This window comes from Acanthochromis polyacanthus, chromosome 19 (assembly GCF_021347895.1).
Source record: "Acanthochromis polyacanthus isolate Apoly-LR-REF ecotype Palm Island chromosome 19, KAUST_Apoly_ChrSc, whole genome shotgun sequence".
In the NCBI taxonomy this organism is placed as follows: domain Eukaryota; kingdom Metazoa; phylum Chordata; class Actinopteri; family Pomacentridae; genus Acanthochromis; species Acanthochromis polyacanthus.
The window spans coordinates 2,572,080-2,594,797 of record NC_067131.1 but is presented as its reverse complement, the minus strand read 5'-3'; the positions used below and the strand labels follow the sequence as shown (position 1 = coordinate 2,594,797).

The following is a 22,718-nucleotide window of genomic DNA, read 5'->3' as shown; positions in this document are numbered from 1 at the left end:
TCACGATGAAAATAGCTTCATTTCTACTTACTTGACTATTTATTCTCTGCATAATTTGTCCATTTTGTGAGCAGCACAAAGGGACTAGATCTGAATTCTTGTGTTGCGTAATTATGATTTAGTTGAAGGTTGAATAAGAAACCTACATCTAAGCAATTAATATGCATTAAAATCTTTACTCTGACCATGACTTACAGGAGGCAGAGAGACTGATAGGCCTATTAACTGAATGTTTTTGGCACTTTTTGCAGCCTTAATTCATAGTCATGTCTGCAGCAGCATAATCCGACATCTGTGTTGCTTTCGGTCTGTGTTGCATTTTAAAACTATTTGTTTAGGATTGCAGTTTAGTCTGCTAGTAAGAAATACGTATGCACTAAGCCTGCCCATGTTTGTAATTGGTCATCTGGTGCCAACTTTGCCATTTTAATGTAAACACAGTTATGCAGAGATATAGAAAACCTCGTCGACTTACAGAGAACAGCTTTGACAAATTGCTTATCCTGACTGCAACTGTTAAGTCAGGCTTCGACTGATTTACTGGCCGGCCGATTAAATCAGTTCCTTTTCAAAATAACCATCATCAGTCAGAGTTTTGCCTATTAAACACAGATACATTCTTAAGGCGTCTCTGGTTTTATTTTGGTTCACATGAGGCCTGACTTCATGGCAAAGAAAATAATGCAGCAGAGAAAATGAGATTTAACATTAACGGGCATCAGAAATAATGTTTAGCCACTAAGTTCACCTGTAGTACAACCAGGCGTGAACTAAACGTGATGTCACCCGTTGGTTTCAACGCCGAGAAAATGAAGCCCGGATTTTGCTACTTCCTGGTCGCCGTTTTGGATTTTTTTGGAGCCAGTGACATAAAAAGCGTCAAACAGACTGGACCGGAGAGCAACTAGGGGCAGGATTGGCTGAGGACTCTCTTATCCCGCCCACATTTTACCGCAGAGGCTTCTGTTGCTGTCTATCAAGTATAGCCACGCCCCCTGGCTCCGCCAACTTTAACGATTTATTTAAAATTCAGTATTGATTTATTTTAATATCGGCCACCTGATCTCTCATTTTGACCATGAAAACTAACGGGGAAAAAAATCCTGAGCTGTAGAACATCAGTCTATCAAATTTTATTTTTACCAGAAATGAATTGGGGTCTATGGAGAAAAAGCTTTTTGGAGCCAACCCTAGTGGACGGCGTGATATTGCAAGTTTTTGACACTTCCAGGTTGGCTTCATTTGTGGAGCCAGATGCTACGTCCATCTTTATATACAGTCTATGAGTACAACCTACCTCTAATTTGCCACAACAAGAAGTACCAGATGAGAAGTAACTCATTTATAGACTGACTTTTTTTAAAGGTTATAGAATTTCTCAGAGGTTTAATGCTTTGTTGCATGTTTTTTTAAGTTAAACAAATACTAAATGATAAAATATTGTTAAACAGTCAAATGTTCCGTCTGTAATTCATATCTTTGTTGTTGCAAGCGACCAAAAAATAAGTTATTTTATTCATTATATATTTTGGAAATTAATCTGCTGATTAATTGGTTATCGGAATTTTTTTCTGTCAAATATTGGAGTCGGTATCGGCCTGAAAAAACCCATATCGGTCGGGCCATACTGTTACTAGATAACATATTGTGATGATGCTGAATCTGCTGAACCACAGGCCTGTATACATTTGCTAGTTACTCACCTACTCTACTGATATACTGACCACTCCTGCCAATGTTAGCTTAAGTTTCACTGCAGTTTTCCAATGAATAACTTGGTAATCCTCCCTTATTTGTCACGGCTATGCGGCTCGCTTTGTGAGAAGTTCAAAACTGATCCAGTTCCCTTTTAAACCAGGAACTATCAAAACAAGAATACGATCCAAATCAAGTGTCTAATGCCAGGTGCAGCTGGTTGGCAGGTTTACATTACCGGTGCCAAAAAAGTACTTAGGTGCCCCATCGAGCTTTATCTGTCCGCAGAAACTTTGCAGCTACGATGACGGAAAGTCCACTTATCTGAGAAGCTCTTACGACACATCTGAGAATGAGGAGGATGAATTAAAGGCCAAAATGTAATCAGGTATAGGTGCAGAAGGCAGAAATCTGGATTTCTTCACTCCATCTGTTCCGAGCTTCTCCAACCAGACAAGTAAATGTGCAAAATTAGTCGAGCTTCAAACAGCCTCGTCTCCTGAGCGTTAGTCCTCTGTTTGACCCATTAAGACTCCGTGTTTTACTCCCACTGCAGCCTTTGTTGCTCTTTATACCTGATCTGCTTTGAAAAGATTCTCCCACCACGAGCTGCGTTTTCTAAAGCCTTCAAAAATAGAGCCAAGATGAGGTGCAGAAGTCCATTTTTGAAAGGTTATGAATTTTTTTGTATGCCGATGCAAAAATCATCAGGCGCAGATACTCTGACAGAAATATGACACATTTTCTTTAACAGCAACGTTTGAGATATCCAAGAAATCCTGCAGAACCAGATAAAATGACAGAACTTAATGTTTATGCAGGACAAAGAAAACAAAAAAATTCTTTAACCCTCATGTCGTCCTGCTGGTAAAATTGACCCGTTTTAAAGTTTGAAAATGTACATTTTTCCAGTGAAACCTGTGATGTCCACGTTTTCAACATTTTTGAACATTTTTTGGTGGAAAAAAAGAAATGTTAAAAATGTTTCTTTAAGAATATTCACATAAAAATCACCCAAAATCCAGCAACTTTCACTGGATTTTGGGTGATATTTATGTGAAGTTTTACTGACATATTTGTAATCATGTCAGATATTTTTAGGATTTTTTTTGAAGATTTTTACTCATTTTTTTGAAAATATTTACAAGAATTCTCTTGCCAAATTGTTTTTTTTTTTAAATAAATCTTTTGAGGGAAATTTTTTCAGGAATTATTGCAATGTTCTTCCTGAAAGTTTTGCAAATTTTCAGAAATTTGGTAATTTTCTTTGCTGAATTTTCGGATTTTTTCAGACAAGGAAACAATGTTTTTTGGTGCTTGTAAATGAAGACAACAGGAGGGTTAAGTCTCACCTCGGCCATCCCAACAACAGCACCGCTAGAGCTTCTACTGCTCGTATTCACAGCAGGCGTGAACTGACCGTGACGTCACCCGTTTGTTTCAACGCCGAGAAAATGAAGCCCGGATTTTGCTACTTCCTGGTCGCCATTTTGGATTTTTTGGAGCCAGTGACGTAAAAAGCGTCAAACAGACTGGACCGGAGAGCAACTCGGGGCAGGACCAGTCGATGGGACTGTCAATCAAGTATAGCCACGCCCCCTGGCTCCGCCAACTTTAACGATTTATTTAAAATTCAGTATTGATTTATTTTAAGATCGGCCATCTGATCTCTCCTTTTGACCATGAAAACTAATGGGGGAAAAAAATCCTGAGCTGTAGAACATCAGTCTACCAAATTTTATTTTTTCCAAAAATGAATTGGGGTCTATTGAGCAAAAGCTTTTTGGAGCCAACCCTAGCAGACGGCGTGATATTGCAAGTTTTTGACACTTCCTGGTGGGCTTCAACTCTGGAGCCAGATGCTACGTCCATCTTTATATACAGTCGATGATTCACAGTGATGACAACGAGGATGACAGCGAGTCTCCCAGCGTTTGATCGTGCATAATACAACACGATGAAAACTGTTTAGCGTTTTCCCAACATCACATGGAAGGCGTTTTCGTGCCCGCATGACTGTCTGCTTGCCTAAGCATCAGATGGACAAACCGGGTGATGACAGCACCTATCGACTCCCCGCAAGACCACAGGCTGAGTCAGACCTCAGTGTCTCTGCAGCCGCCCACTTCCCTTCCTGCCAGCCTTTTTTCTATCACTGACAGCCAGACAACCGCAGGGACCCTCTCCCCAGTCAATAATTAGGTTATTATCATACTGACTCTGTCATTGCCGTAGTAGTTATCTGCATGACGGCTTGAGAGAATGATATTGCACACATGCTTCACAAAAGTCTTCATTTTTTGAGAGCAGTGGCCTTTAAAAAATACATAGTTTTAACTTCAAAACGTTAATTTAGAGGCGTTAGAGCAGAGGTGTCAAACTCATCTTAGTTCAGGGGCCACATTCAGCCCAATTTGATCTCAAGCCAAATTATTTTGTCTTAAAGATAAAAAAAACAAACAAGACAAAATATTACAAAAATAAGACAAGACAACAAAAATGAGACAAAATGACAAAAGCGAGAAACAAAAATGAGACAAATGACACGAAACAAAATAGACAAAAAATTAGACAAAAAAAGTAAAAAATGGACAAACGACACCCACGAGACAAAAAAATTAAACATAAACAAGACAATAATTTGACAAAAGTGAGGAACAAAAGGACAAAACTACACAAAATAATGAATAAAACAAAACACGAAATTGCAAAAGTAAAACAAAACTGAAGTGACAGAAACAAAATAAGTCAGACGAGACAATAAACACCAAAAACAAGACAAAATACTACAAAAATAAGACAACATGACAAACAAGAAACAAAGTGACAACAAAGAGACAAACGACAAAACAAAACAGACAAAAAGTTACAAAGTCACAAAAAAATCAACAAAAACAAGACAAAATATTACAAAAATGAGACTAAATGACAAAAGAACTAATATTTTACTTTATGATCAAAACAACTCGACATGATCTAGAAGTATTCTAAATTTATAGTTTTACTAATTTATAATCTACAGTTATCGTCTTCTCAGTAGTTTTTACATTTTGAGGGCCAGATTGAACCCTCTAGAGGACTGGTTTTGGCCCGTCGGACACATGTTGGACATCCCTGCATTAGAGTGAATGCATTAGTGAACATTTTACAGCAAGTAGAGTCCAGCAGAAATCTATTTTATACATGTTTTTGAACTCTTGAGTTCTAAAGGAGAGGCACTAATTAAATAAATGGATGCACATCGCAAAAGCTCCTCTGCGGCTTCATTAGTTGGAATAAATCCATCCGCATTTATCTGCATAAAGCCGCTGCATTAACACAGAGGAAACAAAATGTCTTCTTGCACCTGAACTGAAAGGTGAAGCATCTGCGAGTGTACCAGATTGTTTCTAATGGTTCAGCAAAAAGAAAACAAAGTCTGAGGGAAGCCTAAAGGATTTCAGAGGACTTAACATAAAAGCAGCAAGTAGAGCTTGCTCCTTTCTTTGTTTATCCGCAGTGTAAACAAGTCAGAAGTTTGGCCAGATTATCCGAACCTCTCTATGTGGAGGTAAAATCGAAAGCGAGTGCAACAGAGTGTCAGAAATAATCCGTCTCTGAGGAGTAAACCTGAGACGGTGAGCAGAGAGGGTCAAAGTTGAACCGGTTGGCAAAATACGATGGATGTTTGTAGCAGAAAGTTTGGAAGACGAGGAGCGTTAAAAGTTACTGAAAACTTTACCAGATACATCAGTTTGTGCACAGCCGCCAATAGTTGAAATTATGGCAACATAGCCTAATAAAATGCTACATAGATGATTTATGATCTCTGTTCATGGTGAAAAATCCACTTTGCATGAAGCAGCTGAGCAGACGTGCCCCTCTCAAACCGCATATATATACTGAAATATAATAAATATTCAAATGCAAAAGAGATTTCATCACTAATCTTTTAGCTATTAAGACTGTCAGAGCTGAAAAAAAAGAATCCTTACATGCTTCAGTGTTGCTAAATACTTCAGTTTAACCCTCCTGTTGTCCTCATTTACAAGCATCAAAAAATATCGCTTCCTTGTCTGAAAAAATCCAAAAATTCAGCAAAAAAATGTCCAAAATTTCAGAAAATTTGCAAAACCTTCAGGAAGAAAATTTCAATAATTCCTTAAAAGTTTTCCTTAAAAGTTTATTTTAAAAAAAAAGCTCCCAAATTTGGCAAAAAAAAGTCTTGTAAACATTTTCAAAAAAATGAGTAAAAATCTTCAAAAAAAAAATCCTTAAAATTAAATTTTTTTGAAAATGCATGAATTTTCATGCTAAATTTGGGTGATTTTTCAAAATGAATCTTGTAAGGAATTACTTTAATTTTCTTCCTAAGGATTTTACAAATTTTCAGAAATGTTGGGAATTTGTTTGTTGAATTTTTGGATTTTTTTCCCAGACAGGGAAACTAGGTTTTTTGGTGCCTGTAAATGAAGACAACAGGAGGGTTTGTCAAGCTGAATATCTCATTCAACTAAGTTTTGAACAGTTTGCGGCTTGTTTAAGCCAAAAAGTATCATCCGACTGCCTGCATCTTGTTTAAACTATGAATTTAAGCTGTCACAATCTGGAACTATTCTGCAAAAAATATACTGCTTGTAAATGTTTTGCTTGCAGAATAACTCAATCAATTCACAAGTTCAATTGTGTGAGCTAAACTTTCTAAGAACGTTCACCGCTGCTTCCCACGGCGATGAAATCCACGGGCGAGACAGTGTGCGACTGTCAGCTATTATTCTCATCCTGTCAGATTGAGAATTGAGTGAGCAAAAAGCAGCTTCTCCAGCAGAGCCAAAGGTCAGGACGCACCAGGAGGGGATTCATGTGAAAGGTGGGTGGGAGTGGTCACGCTGCAGGGTCCCAAATCCACCACAAACTGAGCACCTGAAAGGCACGACACACGACGAAACACTAACCCAGGAGTGTCAAACTTATTTCAGTTCAGTGGCCAGTAAAATCCCAGCATAAGAACCTATAAATAACCACAACTCCACAATTGTACTTTTAGTTCAAAAATGTTCACATTTAAGGTTTGCTTCAAGTTTGTGAATAAAAATAAGTTCAATTTCTGCAACATTGTGCCTCAGTTCATCATTTACACATCACAACTTCCAGATCAGAGTATCTACAAAAAGGTACAAAACATTTAGTCACAGCTATCTGAAACTGAATTATTATTTTATTTTATGATCAAAACAACAAAAAAGACAAAACAACAGAAATAAGACAAAATATTACAGAAACAAGACAAAATGACAAAAAAAGAAACAAAACAAGAAAAACATGAGACAAGCAACAAGTCAGACAAAAAAACGAGACAAGATTACAAAAAATGAGACAAAATAACAATGAGGAAACTAGTATTTTACTTTATGATTAAAATGACGAAAGTCAGACAAAAAAAACCGACAAAATATTACAAAAATGAGACAACATGCAGCAAATCAAAAAAGAGACAAAAAATCTGACAAAAAAAGCTACAAAGCAACAAAAAAATAGATAACACAAGCAAGAAACAAAACGACAAACATGAGGCAAATGACAAAAGTCAGACAAAAAAGGACAAGAAACAACAAAAACAAGACAAAATGTTACAAAAACGAGACACAAAACAAAAGAACAATCTAGTATTTTACTTTATGATCGAAACAACCTGTCACGGTCTACAAATTAATTTTAATTTATAGTTTTATTCATTTACAATCTGCAGTTAGTGTCTTCTCTGTAATTTTTACACTTTGAGGGCCGGACTGAACCCTCTGTCGGACCGCTTTTGGACCACGGGCCGTATGTTTGACACCCCTGCACTAACCTATGCAGAGGAGGCGACGCTGAAACTCACAGGAATGAAATGAAAACGCATCCACACGAACGACGCCCTGAAAACTCTCTGAGATCATAGGAGGAGTCATGCAAACACAACCCGAGGTGGCATAAAGAGCCCGACTCCACGTGAGTCACTCCAGAGTGGGCTAAAGCCTCGGTTTGTGTCTTATAAAAATAGTGGTTGCATGATATAACAAGCAAACCGATGAGGAGGACCGCAGTGACACAACATGTCCTCGGCCTCGAGGCAGCGGAGGCACAGCGACCTTGGTGTGAGATCCGACCATGTGCTGCTGCCTCTCCATCTTCACCGACGCGCCGCCCAGATGTATGAAAGAGAAAACTAATTCGCCTTTTTTCAGTCTGAAGCCAAAATCAATGGGCTGCAATTACGGCTGTGCTCCAAAAGCAATCTGTCAGCCACGTTTGAAGATTCAAGAAAATAAATTAGTCTTTTACCCGAGTGCACGCACACACACACACACCAAAGTACAGGCAGAGAGTACAGAGATGTGAGGAAACGCACAAGCCACGTGTACCTCCAGAACAAGCAGCACAAGGCCACGGCACACAGACAGGAAACACGAGGCTTTTATTTTGAAAGAATGCTCCAATAGAATCACACAGGGGTGGGTTTTTTTCTTCCAATCATTTGGCGTTTTGAACCCTTAACCCTTGTGCCGTCCTGCGGGTCAAATTGACTCGTTTTATAGTTTGAAAATGTGGGGGAAAAAAGATCTGTTTTAACAGCGTAACTTCTGATGTCTACATTTTCAACATTTTTGGGGAAATTTCTGAACATTTTTTGGTGTGACATGTGAGATTCTGCATTGTTCAGATTATTAACCACGCCCAACAGGTACGTCGGCGGGGTTATTGCATTCACTGTGGTATCTGGCTGGGTAAGTATGTATGTATGTATGTGGCTATGTCCGGTCCGATATCTCTGCAACTGCTGAAGTCAGGATAATCAAACTTGGCACTGAAGATCAGTCTAAGGTCCCCTGCTCAGTTGTGGAGTTACAGGTCAGCAGATCAAGTAGGGAGGGAGATATGTAAGATGATCAAAATTGATACATATTGCATCATTTGTATAGGGAGGACAGGGTTTTCGCCAGCAGAGGGCGTGGTTCTGCCCTCTACTGAGGGCTCATCTAGTTGGTATTGATTTTTTAAGCCAATTTCTGATCAAATCAAACAGTGCCATCTGACTGGTTACATCACTGTGATGTAATTTATCCATGATTTTCGCAATTAATCAGTTGTTTGCTCTATAAAATGCCAGAAAATGACAGACAATGTCTATCCCAAAGCTGAAGATGACATTTTTAATGTCTTCTTTTGTCCAAAACCCAGTCATATTTAGTTTTAGAAACCAGAAAACATTCACATTTACGAAGCTGCAATCAAAGAATTTAGACTTTGTTATAAAAAGTGCTCAAATCAGTTAATTATCAAAATATGAAGTAACGAATTGAATAGTTGACATTTAATTGATTTATTATTGGGGTTACATTAAACACGAAAGGATAAATGTCAAACATACATAAACAGAAATTTCAACAAAGTTTTGTGTTTAAATTTGTGTTATTCAAGATTTTGACACCAAACTCTCCAGTTTGGCCTCCTTGATACCAATATTTAGAATCAAAATGCTAAATATTAGCACCTCTACTATTCAAATGAAACCTGCACTCGTGTATGAAGCCAACATTATACAGGATATTATTGAAACTCTAAATTCTTCCCCGAATTTTAGGTATGGTTATGATTTAATTGGGTTCAATTCAGCCCCAAAAATACTGCATGGTTACACTAACTTACTGTAAACAACACGTTTACCAGCAGACGTAGTCACCTGATATCCTGTAAATATTAAATATATAAATGTATTGATCAGTGCAGCTTTAAAGATGGATGCAACCAAAACCAGAATGTGACATTTCAGCTCTTATATTTGCATAAGCACCGCAATGAATATTAAATTAGCAACAGACCGGCACAGATGTCGACCCACTGTTCCCTGAAGCCACACACACACACACACACACACACACACACACACACACACACACACACACACACACACACACACACACACACACACACACACACACACACACACACACACACACACACACACACACACACACACACACACACACACACACACACACACACACACACACCTTTGTGTTCTCCTGCAAAATCAATGAGGAAAGTCAACAGAGCGCTGAGGTGTGCCAGGAGCTTTTTAGCCTGCTGGCTGCTTTCTATTTACTGTTGTCATCTTGTATACACGTGCACGTTTGTGTGTCTGTTCATGTTCAGAGTCCGTCGCTCAATGAGGGGAAGATGTCACGGCAGAAACATCTGTGGGTTTTTACAGTAACTTCACTTCACACTTGTTCTCCTAAAAACAGGAGTGAATATGTTTCCGTCTGCGGCTCAGAACATCCGAGGGTTGTGTGTGTTGTGCGTTTACCAGAATGAGTGTGTTTGGAGCGACACTGAGCCGTCACAGGTGGTGCAGCCAGAATGTGCGCGCTCATGTTCAGACATTTTGGTAATCCCCACGCGGGGTCCAAGACGAGAGTAAATCCACCGAGTGTTTGTGAGTCTGGCTCAGAGTGGGTGCCGTCCGGCGTGAATCACCGACCGGCGGACTCACAATGGAGCGCACGTGACGCACACACGCACGTGCCCACATATAGATTTGGGAACAAATGCTGGGAGGAAAGACTGACTTAACTTCTTCGGACAGTGTCACAACTGTCAGTAGTCGTCAAGTCGAACCGCAGCCTGAAGAGTCGATGAACACGACTCGGAGTTACGTAAGCAATTATACACGTCGGTGCTCGTACGAGACAACAGGCAGCGCTGGAAAACAGGAAGTACGGCGATGTGTCATCCGCTGAGTCCATTATTTTCGATGTGAGTACATCCAGCAAGTACAAAGACAAATGCAGAAGCTGTGTTCAAACTGGAAACAGACACTGATAAACAAAACAACACAAAACAAGAAGCAAAAAAAAAAACTAAAGACGAAACCAGGGACGTCAAACTTGAATATCCATCCATCATCTACACACCACCTAGTCCTCATTAGGGTTACAGGGGATGGAGTCTCTCTCAGCTGACTTGGGCGAAAGCGGGGGACACCTGGACAGGTAACACATACAGACAATCACACTCATATTCACACGTAGGGGCAATTTAGAATAATCAATTAACCTCAGCATATTTTTGGACTGTGGGAGGAAGCTGGAGAACCTGGAGAAAACCCACGCATGCACAGGGAGAACATGCAAACTCCGTGCAGAAAGATCTCGGAAAAGCCAGGACGCGAACTGTGGATCTTCCTGCTGCAAAGCAAAAGTGTTAACCACTACGCCACTGTGCAGACCCAAACCTGAATACTTACTGCAGAAATAAAGTAGGGATGTCTGACAATATCGGCCCACTGATGATATCGGCCTGATATTGGCATAAAAATGTAATATCGGTCAATATTGTTATTTTTGCCTATCATGAAAACTGATATGTCTGGATTTTGCTGCCATTTACTGACTCATCGAGGGAGGGACAGTGTGAACTGTTGCTTGAGACAATTATAGATAAATATGGCATAAATATATATTTTTTCCATAATTTCAGTTGAAGTAGTTTTCTTATTTTGCACAGACAATTTTTACATCTGAAAGCCTTGCTGCATTTGAGAATGCAGCCGATGGGGGATCACAATAAAACGAGGCATGATGTGTTAATTCCACCACAGGAGATATGTGATGTTACCTAAAATTAGTTAAATAGTCCACATTTATCGGTATCGATTGATATTGGAATTGGAAATTGAGAGTTGGACAATATCTGCATGTAGGTTATTGGCAAAAAAGCCAATATCGGACATCTCTAATTTAAAGACACTGAACATTGTGCAATATGATGCAGCTTCAGGATAAAAGAGTTTGGTTTGATGGAACTTTTACAACTTTAATGTATTTTTTTATGCATAAATATTAAAACATTTATAAGGCAGAGGGATAACTGAACCTTCTTCATTACCAGTACTCACTTTAGTTTCCATGGTGATGGTCAGGATTACTACACAGATGTGGAAATAAATGGAAATTAATCAGTAAGATAGTTCCAGATAGCTGTGACTGAATGCTGTGCGTCTTTGTAGACACTCTGTGGTCTGTAAGTTGTAATGTGTAAATGATAAACTCAGGCATAACATTGTTGAAATTTCACTTATTTTTCTTGAGAAATTTCATCCCGTTCATAATGTTTTGTAAAAATAGCGTTCATTAAATGTGAACGTTTTCAGAGCTTTTACTTTTTTGCACTAAAACAAAGAGAAAGAACTAGTTATTTCTAGATTATTATGCTGTGATTTTACTGTTCACTTGAGATCAAATTGGGCTGAATGTGGAACTAAGATGAGTTTAGCACCCCTGTATTAAATGATAATTTTGTTTTTGTTTATTATTCCATCCTGACATTTTTTACTGAGAAGGGAATAGTGTGATTCTACTCTAAAATTTCCATCCAGACATCATGACTTCCTGCAAACAGTGAAGCCTCGTCAACATCTGAGCAAAGATTTGCATCGATTTAAGACGTTTATTTCTGCACATGGACTCACATCAACCTCTAAAGTTCTACTACTGTCATGCTTTTTTGCATGTTTTAAAATTTTCCCTGTTCCTATGCTGCAATTGATGAGTTATTTCAAGCAAATAAACTAAATAACATCCATTTAGAGTATCCAATATGCTTTACTTACTCTGTGCTGGTGGAATATAACTTACTACTTTTACTCAATTACAATAAGTAACTGCAAATTTGAGGTTCATGTATCTTACATGAGTATTTCAGCTTCTTTATTTCAACTTTATACTCGCATTCCATCACAATTCAGAGGCAAATATTGTACTTTTTACTGCACTACTTTTGTCTGTGGGCTTCAGTCTCTCTTACTCATCCTGTCCAGGGAAAACTGCATCTCTCCAAATGTTGATAATTTTGCACGATTGTGATCAACCGAAGGATTAAGTGTTCCTTTATGGCTTTGTCGGCTAAACAATCAGTTTAAAACCCCTCTTGGATTAGCTGAAAAAGCATCACCGCAAAGCTGAAACAGGCTTTTCTTCTCGACTGTTTAGAGATAAATGGTTCTGAATGGGCAGTGATGCTGTAAATCTATGATGATCTTATAGAATATGATGCTTAAACTACAGTGTACAGCATAAATAAAATGAGCTCAACCTAAAACAGTCAACAGCAATAAAAATACAACTGTAATATTAATCTAAAAAACACAGACAGAGGCATTTAACTGCACAGCAAGTACTTTTACTTTTGATATCTGAAGTAAATTTTGCTCCCAACACTTATATTTTTACTTAAGGTTTTGCATGCAGGAATTTTACTTCCAGTGGTGTATTTTCACACTTCTACCACTAATACACAGTTACCACATGCTAACGCCTGGAAAGCGTGAGTACATCCACATATATTCTCTGTAATTGTACTTCTAAAGCAGCCGTATTCAATAAAATTCAAAGAGGTCCGGTCAGAGAAAATGTATTAAAGCAAAGGTCTGGAACATCATCATGTCTAACCCGAATTAGTGTGATTTATGTTGATGTAACCCAATTCATTATCAATAACTGACCATCAAATCAAATAAATTCAGTACAGTTCAAAAACAGTTGGACATTTATTAATAAAGAATTTTTGATTTAACTGTACATATCAGAGGTTTTACTGACATATGGAATCGCTTTAGATATTTTTAGGGTTTTTTAAAGATTTTTATTCATTTTTTGAAATTTTATTAAATAATTTTTTTAAATAAAAACTTAAGGAATTATTGGAATTTTCTTCCTGAAGATTTATAATTTTTTTTTAGAAATTTGGGGAATTTTTTTTGATGAATTTGGGGATTTTTTTCAGACAAGGAAACAATTTTTTTGGTGCCTGTAAATGAGAACAACAGGAGGGTTAATGTAGCTGTGGAAACTGAAGACAAGTTGAGGTTTAGCAAAGAAGAAAGTGAACAAATTCAGCTGCAACTTCTCTTCCCAACACCTTCAAACGTCCTCGATATGCCGGATAATCCACAACGCCGTCGACAGCTTTTATCGGGGCCACTTCTTCATCTGAAGGTGGATCCAACGAGAACCGTTCACAGGTTTATGATTCACAGAACCCTCTCCATCTGGTGCGGTTCTGACACCAGATGGAGAGAGTGAACTGTGAAGCGCAGGGAAAAAAAGATGCATTGCTACTCCCGTTTAACCACGGACGCCTGCTAATTTGTGTTTTCTCTTCATATTCAGGTCAGCTGCATTCGAGATCAAGTCAAATTATCCTCACGTCTGTCTGATTTGGACACACTGTCAGAATGTGGATAGCTTTCCTGCTTATGTGCGTCAAATCAGGAGCTCCAGCACAAACGAAATTCCATTCATTGTATTTATTACTGCCGATAAAACCTCTCTTGGCACAAATTTAGACGACTATTATGAAAATTGCTTGAATGAACCCTCTTAAGATGAATATTTATGCACAACAAAAGTGTTAAAGTTGATCCTAATGCTAAAATCAACTTATTTTTCAGGAGCTTTGAGGAAAAACAGGACGTTGCTCATGCATGCTCAGTTTGTCAACCACTGTCAGACTTTTAAGGGTTTATACGATATTAATGACGACAAAATAACCCTTATCGAGCTTGTGTCACAGCCAGAGCTTTCACAGGAGTGTGTTCAAACCTGAGATGAAACACAGCCAAGACTTTCATCTCAGAAAGAAGCACAACCACTACATGCAAATAGTCACGAGTCTCTAGACCAGGGGTGACAAACATGTGGCCCGCGGACCAACACCGGTCCTTCAGAGGGTCCAATCGGGCCCTCAAAGTGTAAAAATTCCAGAGAAGTTGTAATGTGTAAATGATAAACTGAGGCTGAATGTTGTTGAAATTTATTTCTCTGAAGAAATTTCAGGTTGTACATAATGTTTGGTAGAAAGATAACTCCTTAAATAAGCTTAAAACAAAGGTTATGGTTATTTATAGGTTATCAAGTTATGATTTTACTGTTCTGGCCTACTTGAGATCAAATTGGGCTGCATGTGGACCCTGAACTAAAATAAGTGTGACACCCCTGCTCTGGATGCTATCGGTGGATCACCGATAAGAAGCTGTCAGGAGGAATCGCACACCAACACTTTCAGAGGAGAACATGATCAAAAAACTGAGGAAGTTTCAGTGGATTTTAAAGCATGAAATGTCACCACAGACAGGAAGGAAAAACCAAAACGGTGCCAATGTGGTGTAACAACACCGGCTGAGATAGAGATTAAACGCCTTCAGTCGGAGCCTCGGCCAAGCTGGTAATGTGGGTAAATCATCGGTGTTCAATATGTTCAATAAGGAGCAGATGCAGCTGCTCAGGCTGTTTGCTAAGACAGTAATAGACCTTCCTGGACAGTAAATGCTCAGCGCTGTAATTACCATAGTGGAAGTAGAAAACACTTCATCTACAAAAAAGCACCGAGCTGGCAGGTTTTATTACGGCCACCGCGGTGATAAATCTGCTAACCACGAGGAGTCCCGCTACCACGACCTCCTTTCACCATCTCAGCCTGTCATAGACAGCAACAGACAGCTTACAGTGCATCAATATTTCACAACCACATTACTTCAGGTCTGGTGGCGAGACGCAAAAAAAGCCAAAGCAAGAACCCGACGGGCAGAAAGTAGAGTTCAGAACACAGTCAAGCATCAATCTCACCTCTGGGGGAGGAAAAAAGAAGCCAACGAGTCTCAGAAACACGATCTAAATTCAGTCGTTAAATTTGGCAGTAACACCTACATGCATAATTGGATTTCTGAAATTGTATATTTTCAGGCTCCTTTTTATACGGAAAAGACCCTACACATTTACTAAAACTCATTACTGTGACATATTCCTGATAAATAAGCCATATTTTGGACTGTCGTCATGAAAATAACTATCTGCCCACATTTACACAGGCAGCTACACAAGATAACTAGATCTGGTCTGTGTTCAAGTCTGTGTTCAACTTGGAGGCAGAAAGGTTGAAATAATTCATGTAAAATTGGACTGCAGTCGGGAAGGCTTGTGCTGTTTTCCCCTTTGTACAGCCAGAGTTGTGTTTCCTGAATCTCTGCAGCGGGTTAGCGGGTAAAAGGTTAGTTCATAGACACAACGGACAATATTGAGGTTAACCCAGGTTGGAAAATACGATTATGTCTGTGCTGCTTCCAGTGAATATTTGATAACTGGGGCACAACAGAACAAAACACCTGCATAGTGTGTTCTGGCTGTTTTCAGGTTTATATGTTGGAGTAGTTGCTTATTTAGACATAAATCTGGTATCAAGGGTGCCAGAAAAATTACATTTAAAAAAAAACAGTAGAAAACTGTAACATAAGAAACTGAAGAAAAATCGCAAATATATGTAAAATAATGATATTTATTGCTGGTTCAAATACAGTAAAAACAGTGCAAAGACCAAATTACCATTCACAAAAAATACTAACTTTAAATGTGGATGATATTTACAATTTTGGCCTATTTTTCTTACAGTTAATATTTACATTAATACTTTACTTGAACTTACTAGTATTTATCTAAAATTTACCAAAATAGGTGAATTCTGTAGAATGGTCTGTCTGCACCTCATTATCATACAGTTGGGTGAAAAATCGCTTTTCTGTGTTTATATTCTTTTCAACCAATCACAATTGTCTTAGGCAGTGCTAAGCCCAGGATGGAGCAACAGTGTCCCTTTAAAAATGTTTTTTTTTTTTTTGGGGGGGGGGGGATTGAAACGGCTGTTACCACGAAAAAATAACCACAGCAAAATGAAAAACACAACAAAACCAGCGAGGTCGCCTCATTACACAAAAAAGTTTCGACAAACTTGCCATTTTTAGTGTCGTCTTTCAGTTCTGAAGGGGATTTTGAAAAACTGGGGGTCAGACTAGTCCAGTATTCTCTCCTTTTAGCTCTGCTTTGGTCTCCACCAGGTCCTTAGATAAATAACTGGCTCTCGAGCTCCTAAACGCTCAACTATAGGCGCTTTTCCACTAGCACCTACTCCACTGGACTCGGTTTAGGTCGCTTACCATTACATTGAGTACCACCTCATCGGCGGAAGTCCCTTTACGTCATTTGTGTGCACCGTCCAGCTCCCTCTGTATTCTTTGGTCCGCCACCCATTTGCCCCTGGTACAGGTCTGGTTGCAATATTCAGATTTTGCCAAGTTCCATAAAGAGCAATGCGTAACATCACTGTTGACAGTTTTTTTTTTTTAAATGCTGGGTTTGGTTTTCGTGAAGGAGTCTCTCGTGTGTCATCACTAACTGTCCAATCAGTGGCCTGCATGCTGTAGACGTCACATTATCGGCTCCACTCAGCTCGCTTGGAACCCCGGCCCAGTAGATACTTAAATAGTACCAGGTACTACGTCCTGATGGAAAACCTCACAAACCGAGCTGAGTAGGCGTTAGTGGAAAAGCGCTGTATGTTTACCAGTTTGTATGTCAGCTGAGTAGTTAGAGTACAACAGATTTATCAGCACCTCTGTATGGAACCGCTGCAGCTCACAATAACACTGATGAAAGTGATGAGACTGAACCACAACAATAAAAACAGCAGGAGCCCAAACCAGGAAGCTATTAAAAAAAAAAACAAAAAAAACTTCCACAGAGCTGAGAGAAAGTGCAGAGTTGCAGGTGATAATTCTTCTTGAGTTTGTCAGTATAAGCTGCCAGTTCCACATTATATTTAATCATTTACTTTATAGTTAATAAGAAAAAAAATGATTAGTGCAGCTCTCTGTGATAAATGCCACACTTTCAGCTTCGCTTATCGGACAGAAACGTTTATTATCGTGTCTTTCTTTCCTCTGGCTTCCTTCCAGGATTGCATAAAATCATCTTGTGTGGTTTTCTTTCTTATAAATCTGCAGCGCGTCCTTGTACTCCCACTCATGCAGGCCGTCAGTAAAGCAAGCTGTAAATTAACGAGCGCCTCCTCACCCCGGCTCACAAACACAGCATAAGTCCTCCCACAGAGTCTCCCATAGGTGGTGACACCCACGGATCGTCTCTGAGGAGGAACTCGCCTCTTCCTGTCCTCCCTGCTGACATGCGTGTCCTCTGAGGGGGTTGAATGCAGATTTTACACGACACCAGAATGCATGCCCAAACAGCGCACGTCGGCACGAGAGTGACGGAACGCATGCTGACACACGTGCACACCCGCCACTCTCACATGCCTCCCCTGACAGTAAGAAAGTAGGTCAAGGACGACTTTCCACGAGGGCAGAGGGAGAAATAAAATCTGCGCTGAAAGACCGGCTCTGGCTGCAGCACAGAGAGAAATGTATGATTTATAATCCGAGGCAGAGACGTGTAAATAAATAGCCGGAAGCATGACAGTTGGAAGGTTTTCAGAACACACAATTACGTCTCTCTCTGACGCACTTACGAACGAACTAAATGAGGCTCAATAAATCATAATGTGGTGAACTCTTCAGAGCCGATCGAGTGTGCCCTTTTCATTTGTTTGATAAATAACCAGCTGATATCAGTAATCGGTCCACAGCTCCAAAATAGTCGCCATAAAACTACATCCATTATTTGTCCAGTTCTTCTTTCTGCCATAAATACTTTCAGCTCAATATTTCTCTCCGGCTCCACAAATCGGCGCACTGTGAGGCAAAACCTGGACCTTGAAGGAGGATTTCCTCTCAGTCCGGCAGAAAGCAAACAACTTAATCATGTTCTGAAAGCAGCAAATGAACTCTAGAACAGGGGTGTCCAACATGCGGCCTGCGGGCCAAAACCGGTCCTCCAGAGGGTCCAATCTGGACCTCAAAGTGTAAAAATTCCAGAGAAGACATTAACTGCAGATTGTAAATTAGTAAAACTATAAATTTAAAATCCTTTGTAAACCATGACAAGTTGTTTGGATCATAAAGTAAAATACTAGATTGTTCATTGTTCTTTTGTCATTTTGTCTCATTTTTGTAATTTGTCTAGTCTTGTTGTTTTTGATCACTTTGTAACTTTTTGTCTGTTTTTTTGTTGTGTTTCATGTTGTTTGTATCTTTTTGTAATTTTGTTTTTGTCTCATTTTTAATGTCTTGTTTCGTCTGATTTGTTTTGTTTCTCATTTCTGGCATTTTGCGTTTCCTTTTTATCTCGCTTTAGTTTTTTTTTTCTTTTGTTTTTGTCTACTTTTGTCATTTGTCTCATGTTTTTGTCGTTTTGTTTTTCGCTTTTGTCTTTTTGTGTTTCCTTTTTGTCTCATTTATATTTTATGTCTTATTTTTGTCATTTTGTCTTTTGCTTTATTTGTGGTTTTTGTGTGTTGTTTTTGTCGTTCTGTGTTTTTTTTGTTGTCTCACTTGTGTTGTAAGTCTATTTTTTGTTCCTTTGTAACTTTTTGTTCAATTTGTGTCTCATTGTTTTGTTTCCTGTCATGTGACTCACTTTTTTGTCATTTTGTTTCTTGCTTTTGTCGTTTTGTGTCTCATTTTTGTAACATTTTGTCATTTTGATGATATATTGTTCAGTTCCAGATAGCTGTGACTAAATGTGTGCCTCTGCAGATAAACTGATCTGGAAGTCGTAACGTGTAAATGATAAACTGAGGCATAATGTTTAAATTGAATACTTTTTCTGAGGAAATTTCAGGTTGTTCATGATGTTTTGTCAAAAGATAATTCCTTAAATGTGAAAATCTTTGCACTAAAACAAAGGGAAAATGTGGAGTTGTGGTTATTTATCAGTTAATATGCTGTGATTTTACTGGTCTGGATCACTTCAGATCATATTGGGCTGGATGTGGAGCCTGAACGAAGAGGAGTTTGACTCCCCTGCTCTAGAAAGCGTCCTCTCCTCTGTTAAAGCCTCATCTCTGAGCGATTGTGATTCTGAACGTCTCCAAAATATCACTGCAACACTCTTAACAGCCCTTTGCGATATTGCAGCCGAGAGCTCCCTGTTCACTCCACCGTCCGCTAATAATACTCGTCCTCGGAGGACTGGAGGGGAGGGAAAAGAGGGGTGGAGTGAGGTAAGAGCACCGGCATCCGGTCCTGACGGTGCTGGAGTTCCCTCCTGGTTGCAGCTGCATCGGTAGCCTCTTCTGCCGCAGTGACGGGGATCTGATGACGTGTGTAAATACTCACTCTGTGGAGAAAACACACCTATTCAGCAGTATTTTCTGCACGGACACTAATCAGGCCCGCTCGCTTTTATGGAGGCCTCTTGTCTATTGTTTCATTAGAAGTGTTTGCTGAGCCGTGTGATCTAGGACAGGGCATGAGAGAGGCGATTAATAACTCGGGAGCATGAAGGAGCTGTCTTCACGGCCAACTTCGAAAACTGTGCCACTTCTTTTAGCTGGGGGGGGAGGGAGGGCGGAGGAAGCAGCAAATAAGGACAGCGAGGTGAGGTGTTGGTGGATGCATCTAGAACAGGGGTTTTCACAAATCTGACACTGAACTTCCCTCCGGACGGATTCCAAACAGATACAACGCACCACATCCGCTCGCTGTATTAAATTCACTGGGATTCATCGGCTCTTTGCCTTATTTCTCTTCAGGCGATAATCGTGTTTTGCATGTTGTTGCCATAACGCTTTGAGGGGTGAAAACAGCGAATCTAACATCGCCTTTTATTCATAAAGTTGGACTCCAGGCTGCAACTTGAGCCGCAGGATGGGTTCACGTTTAGGTAAATTGGTTCTATTTAAAGTATTCCTGCGGATGCATAATTATCTCTGGGTTGCTTTCACACTTGAGAAAACACGATGTGATGATTCTCAGTTTCATTCTGATGCATCTTTTTATGATTTCTTATTGGTGTGTGTTCACAGCAGCCATAGGACAGAGGTGTCAAACTCATTCTAGTTTGCGGGAAGTCATGATGTCTGGATGGAAATTTTAGAGTAGAATCGCACTATTCCCTTCTCAGTAAAAAATGTCAGGATGGAATAATAAACAAAAACAAAATTATCATTTAATACAGGGGTGTTAAACTCATCTTAGTTCAGGTTCCACATTCTGCTCAATTTGATCTCAAGTGACCAGTAAAACCACAGAATGATATCCTATAAATAACCACAACTAATATTTCCAGTTTTAGTGCAAAACAGCAGATTCTGACAATGTTCACATTGAGGATATTCTCTTTTCACAAAACATCATAAACAACCTGACACAAAACACAAAATGACAAAAAACACAAGTGAGACAGAAAGGAAAGAAAAATGACAAAAGAAACAAAGTGACAAGAATGTGAGAAAATGACAAAAATCATACAAAAAAATTACAAAAAAGAGACAAAACAATAAAAACGAGACAAAACAACATGAAGCAAAACAAAAAAAATTTGACAAAAAAGTCACAAAAGGACAAAAAAATGGACAAACGAGAAAAAATTACAAAGAAAGAACAAAACGTCAATAAAATAGACAAAACTACAAGCGAGACAAAAAGGAAACACAAAACAACAAAATTAAGACAAAATATTACAAAAAATGAGGCAAACAACATGAAGCAAAACAAAAAAGACAAAAAAACAAAACAATGAATAAAGCAAAACACAAAATGACAAAAAACAAGCAAGACAAAAGAAAAAAAACTCAAAAACGAGAAACAACAAAAACATGAGACAAACGACAAAAAAGACAAAAATACGTGAAACATCAAAAACAAGACGAAATATTCTAAAAATGAGACAAAACGACAAAAGGACAATCTAGTATTTTACTTCATGATGAAAACAACTCGTCACGGTCTAGAAATTATTTTAAATTTATAGTTTTAACTAATTTGTGGGACATGTGCATGTGGGACACCCCTGCCATAGACGATGAAGACATCCTCGCATAATTGACAACAAATCTGAGATACGTGTTGAAACTTCATGAGAAAAGAAGAAGTAATTGCCTCCCTGTACTGTACTGTGGGGGGTTCATTTGCTGATGCTGGAAAACCATCAGACTAAATTACAGCAGCTACCTCAGAACATCACACCTGTCCCTCTCAGCTCCCGCAGTTTAAACCCTCCACTCGTGTTTTCCCCTCACCTTTGGAGAAGACAGTCGTCCTCGGAGTGACGTCCAGGTCCAGGGACGGGCTGAAGGGAAAAGCCCACATCTGGGACAGTCTGTTGAGGAGCATCAGGAGCAGCAGCAGGACCAGGAAGGGCTGGACGGATCTCTGGTCTCCCATGTTTTAACACCCAGGTCCGGGTCCTCGCTCACCCTCGATTCGTTAAAAAAGTCAAACTGTGTATTTTCAGATGCAGCCTCTTTGATTGTCCTCCAGCTGAGAACACACTCAGTCTGTGCAGAGAAAGAGAAAAACAGAGTGCATAACTAAAAGAGAAATGATCCAGCATGCTGAACTAGATGCTGCTGCACTGAGGTGGAACTGAACTCAGAACAAAAAGAACATTTGCACCACGACCCGAGGGGACAGACTGTAATGTACTCATTTTAATGTTCAAAAGCTCCAAACCTTTCTATCAGAAAAGTCTTACAAGAAAAATAAACTTAATTTACCAGAACAAGGTTACTTAATGCAACCTCATTACGGAGAAAACAGCCTTTGTGAATAGTTTATCATTTCAGGACAAGATTAAACTGTTTAGTGGATCCAAGGCTCGGGGTTGGACTTCCTCCAGTGGATCACAAAATAAATGTCACGTCTTTGGTGGAGAGCCAAAACGATAGCAATGCATTTCAAAAAGAAATTTAAAATCTGAACAGTTAGTGTAGACCTTAAATTACTGTAGTGCAGTGAAGGGCGGATTTTGACTGATTTTTAGGTGAATGTTCTTAAACAAAATGTTAGAAGTTGTACTGATATATATGCAAAAGTTTTAGATACTTTTAGGATTTTTTTGAAAATGTTTACAAAAATTTTCTTGTCAAAACTTGTGGGAGTTTTTTAAAATAAAGCTTTTAAGGAAAACTTTTAAGGAATTATTGGAATTTTCTTCCTGAAGGTTTTGCAAATTTTCAGAAATTTGGGGATTTTTTTTTTGCTGAATTTTTGGATTTTTTTTCAGACAAGAAAACAATATTTGTTGGTGCCAGTAAAATGAGGACAACAGGAGGGT

At 39.0% G+C, this 22,718-nt stretch overlaps 1 protein-coding gene across 1 annotated transcript in view; it reads right to left on the bottom strand.

Annotated features, from left to right (window-relative positions):
• Positions 1–22,718, bottom strand: part of sema4gb (sema domain, immunoglobulin domain (Ig), transmembrane domain (TM) and short cytoplasmic domain, (semaphorin) 4Gb) — a 64,282-nt gene that overhangs the window by 35,878 nt on the left and 5,686 nt on the right. Inside the window, exon 2 of the mRNA XM_051939894.1 lies at positions 21,682–21,939. Coding sequence (XP_051795854.1) covers positions 21,682–21,826 — 145 coding nt within the window. The 5' untranslated portion in view covers positions 21,827–21,939. The remainder of the gene's footprint in view (positions 1–21,681; positions 21,940–22,718) is intronic.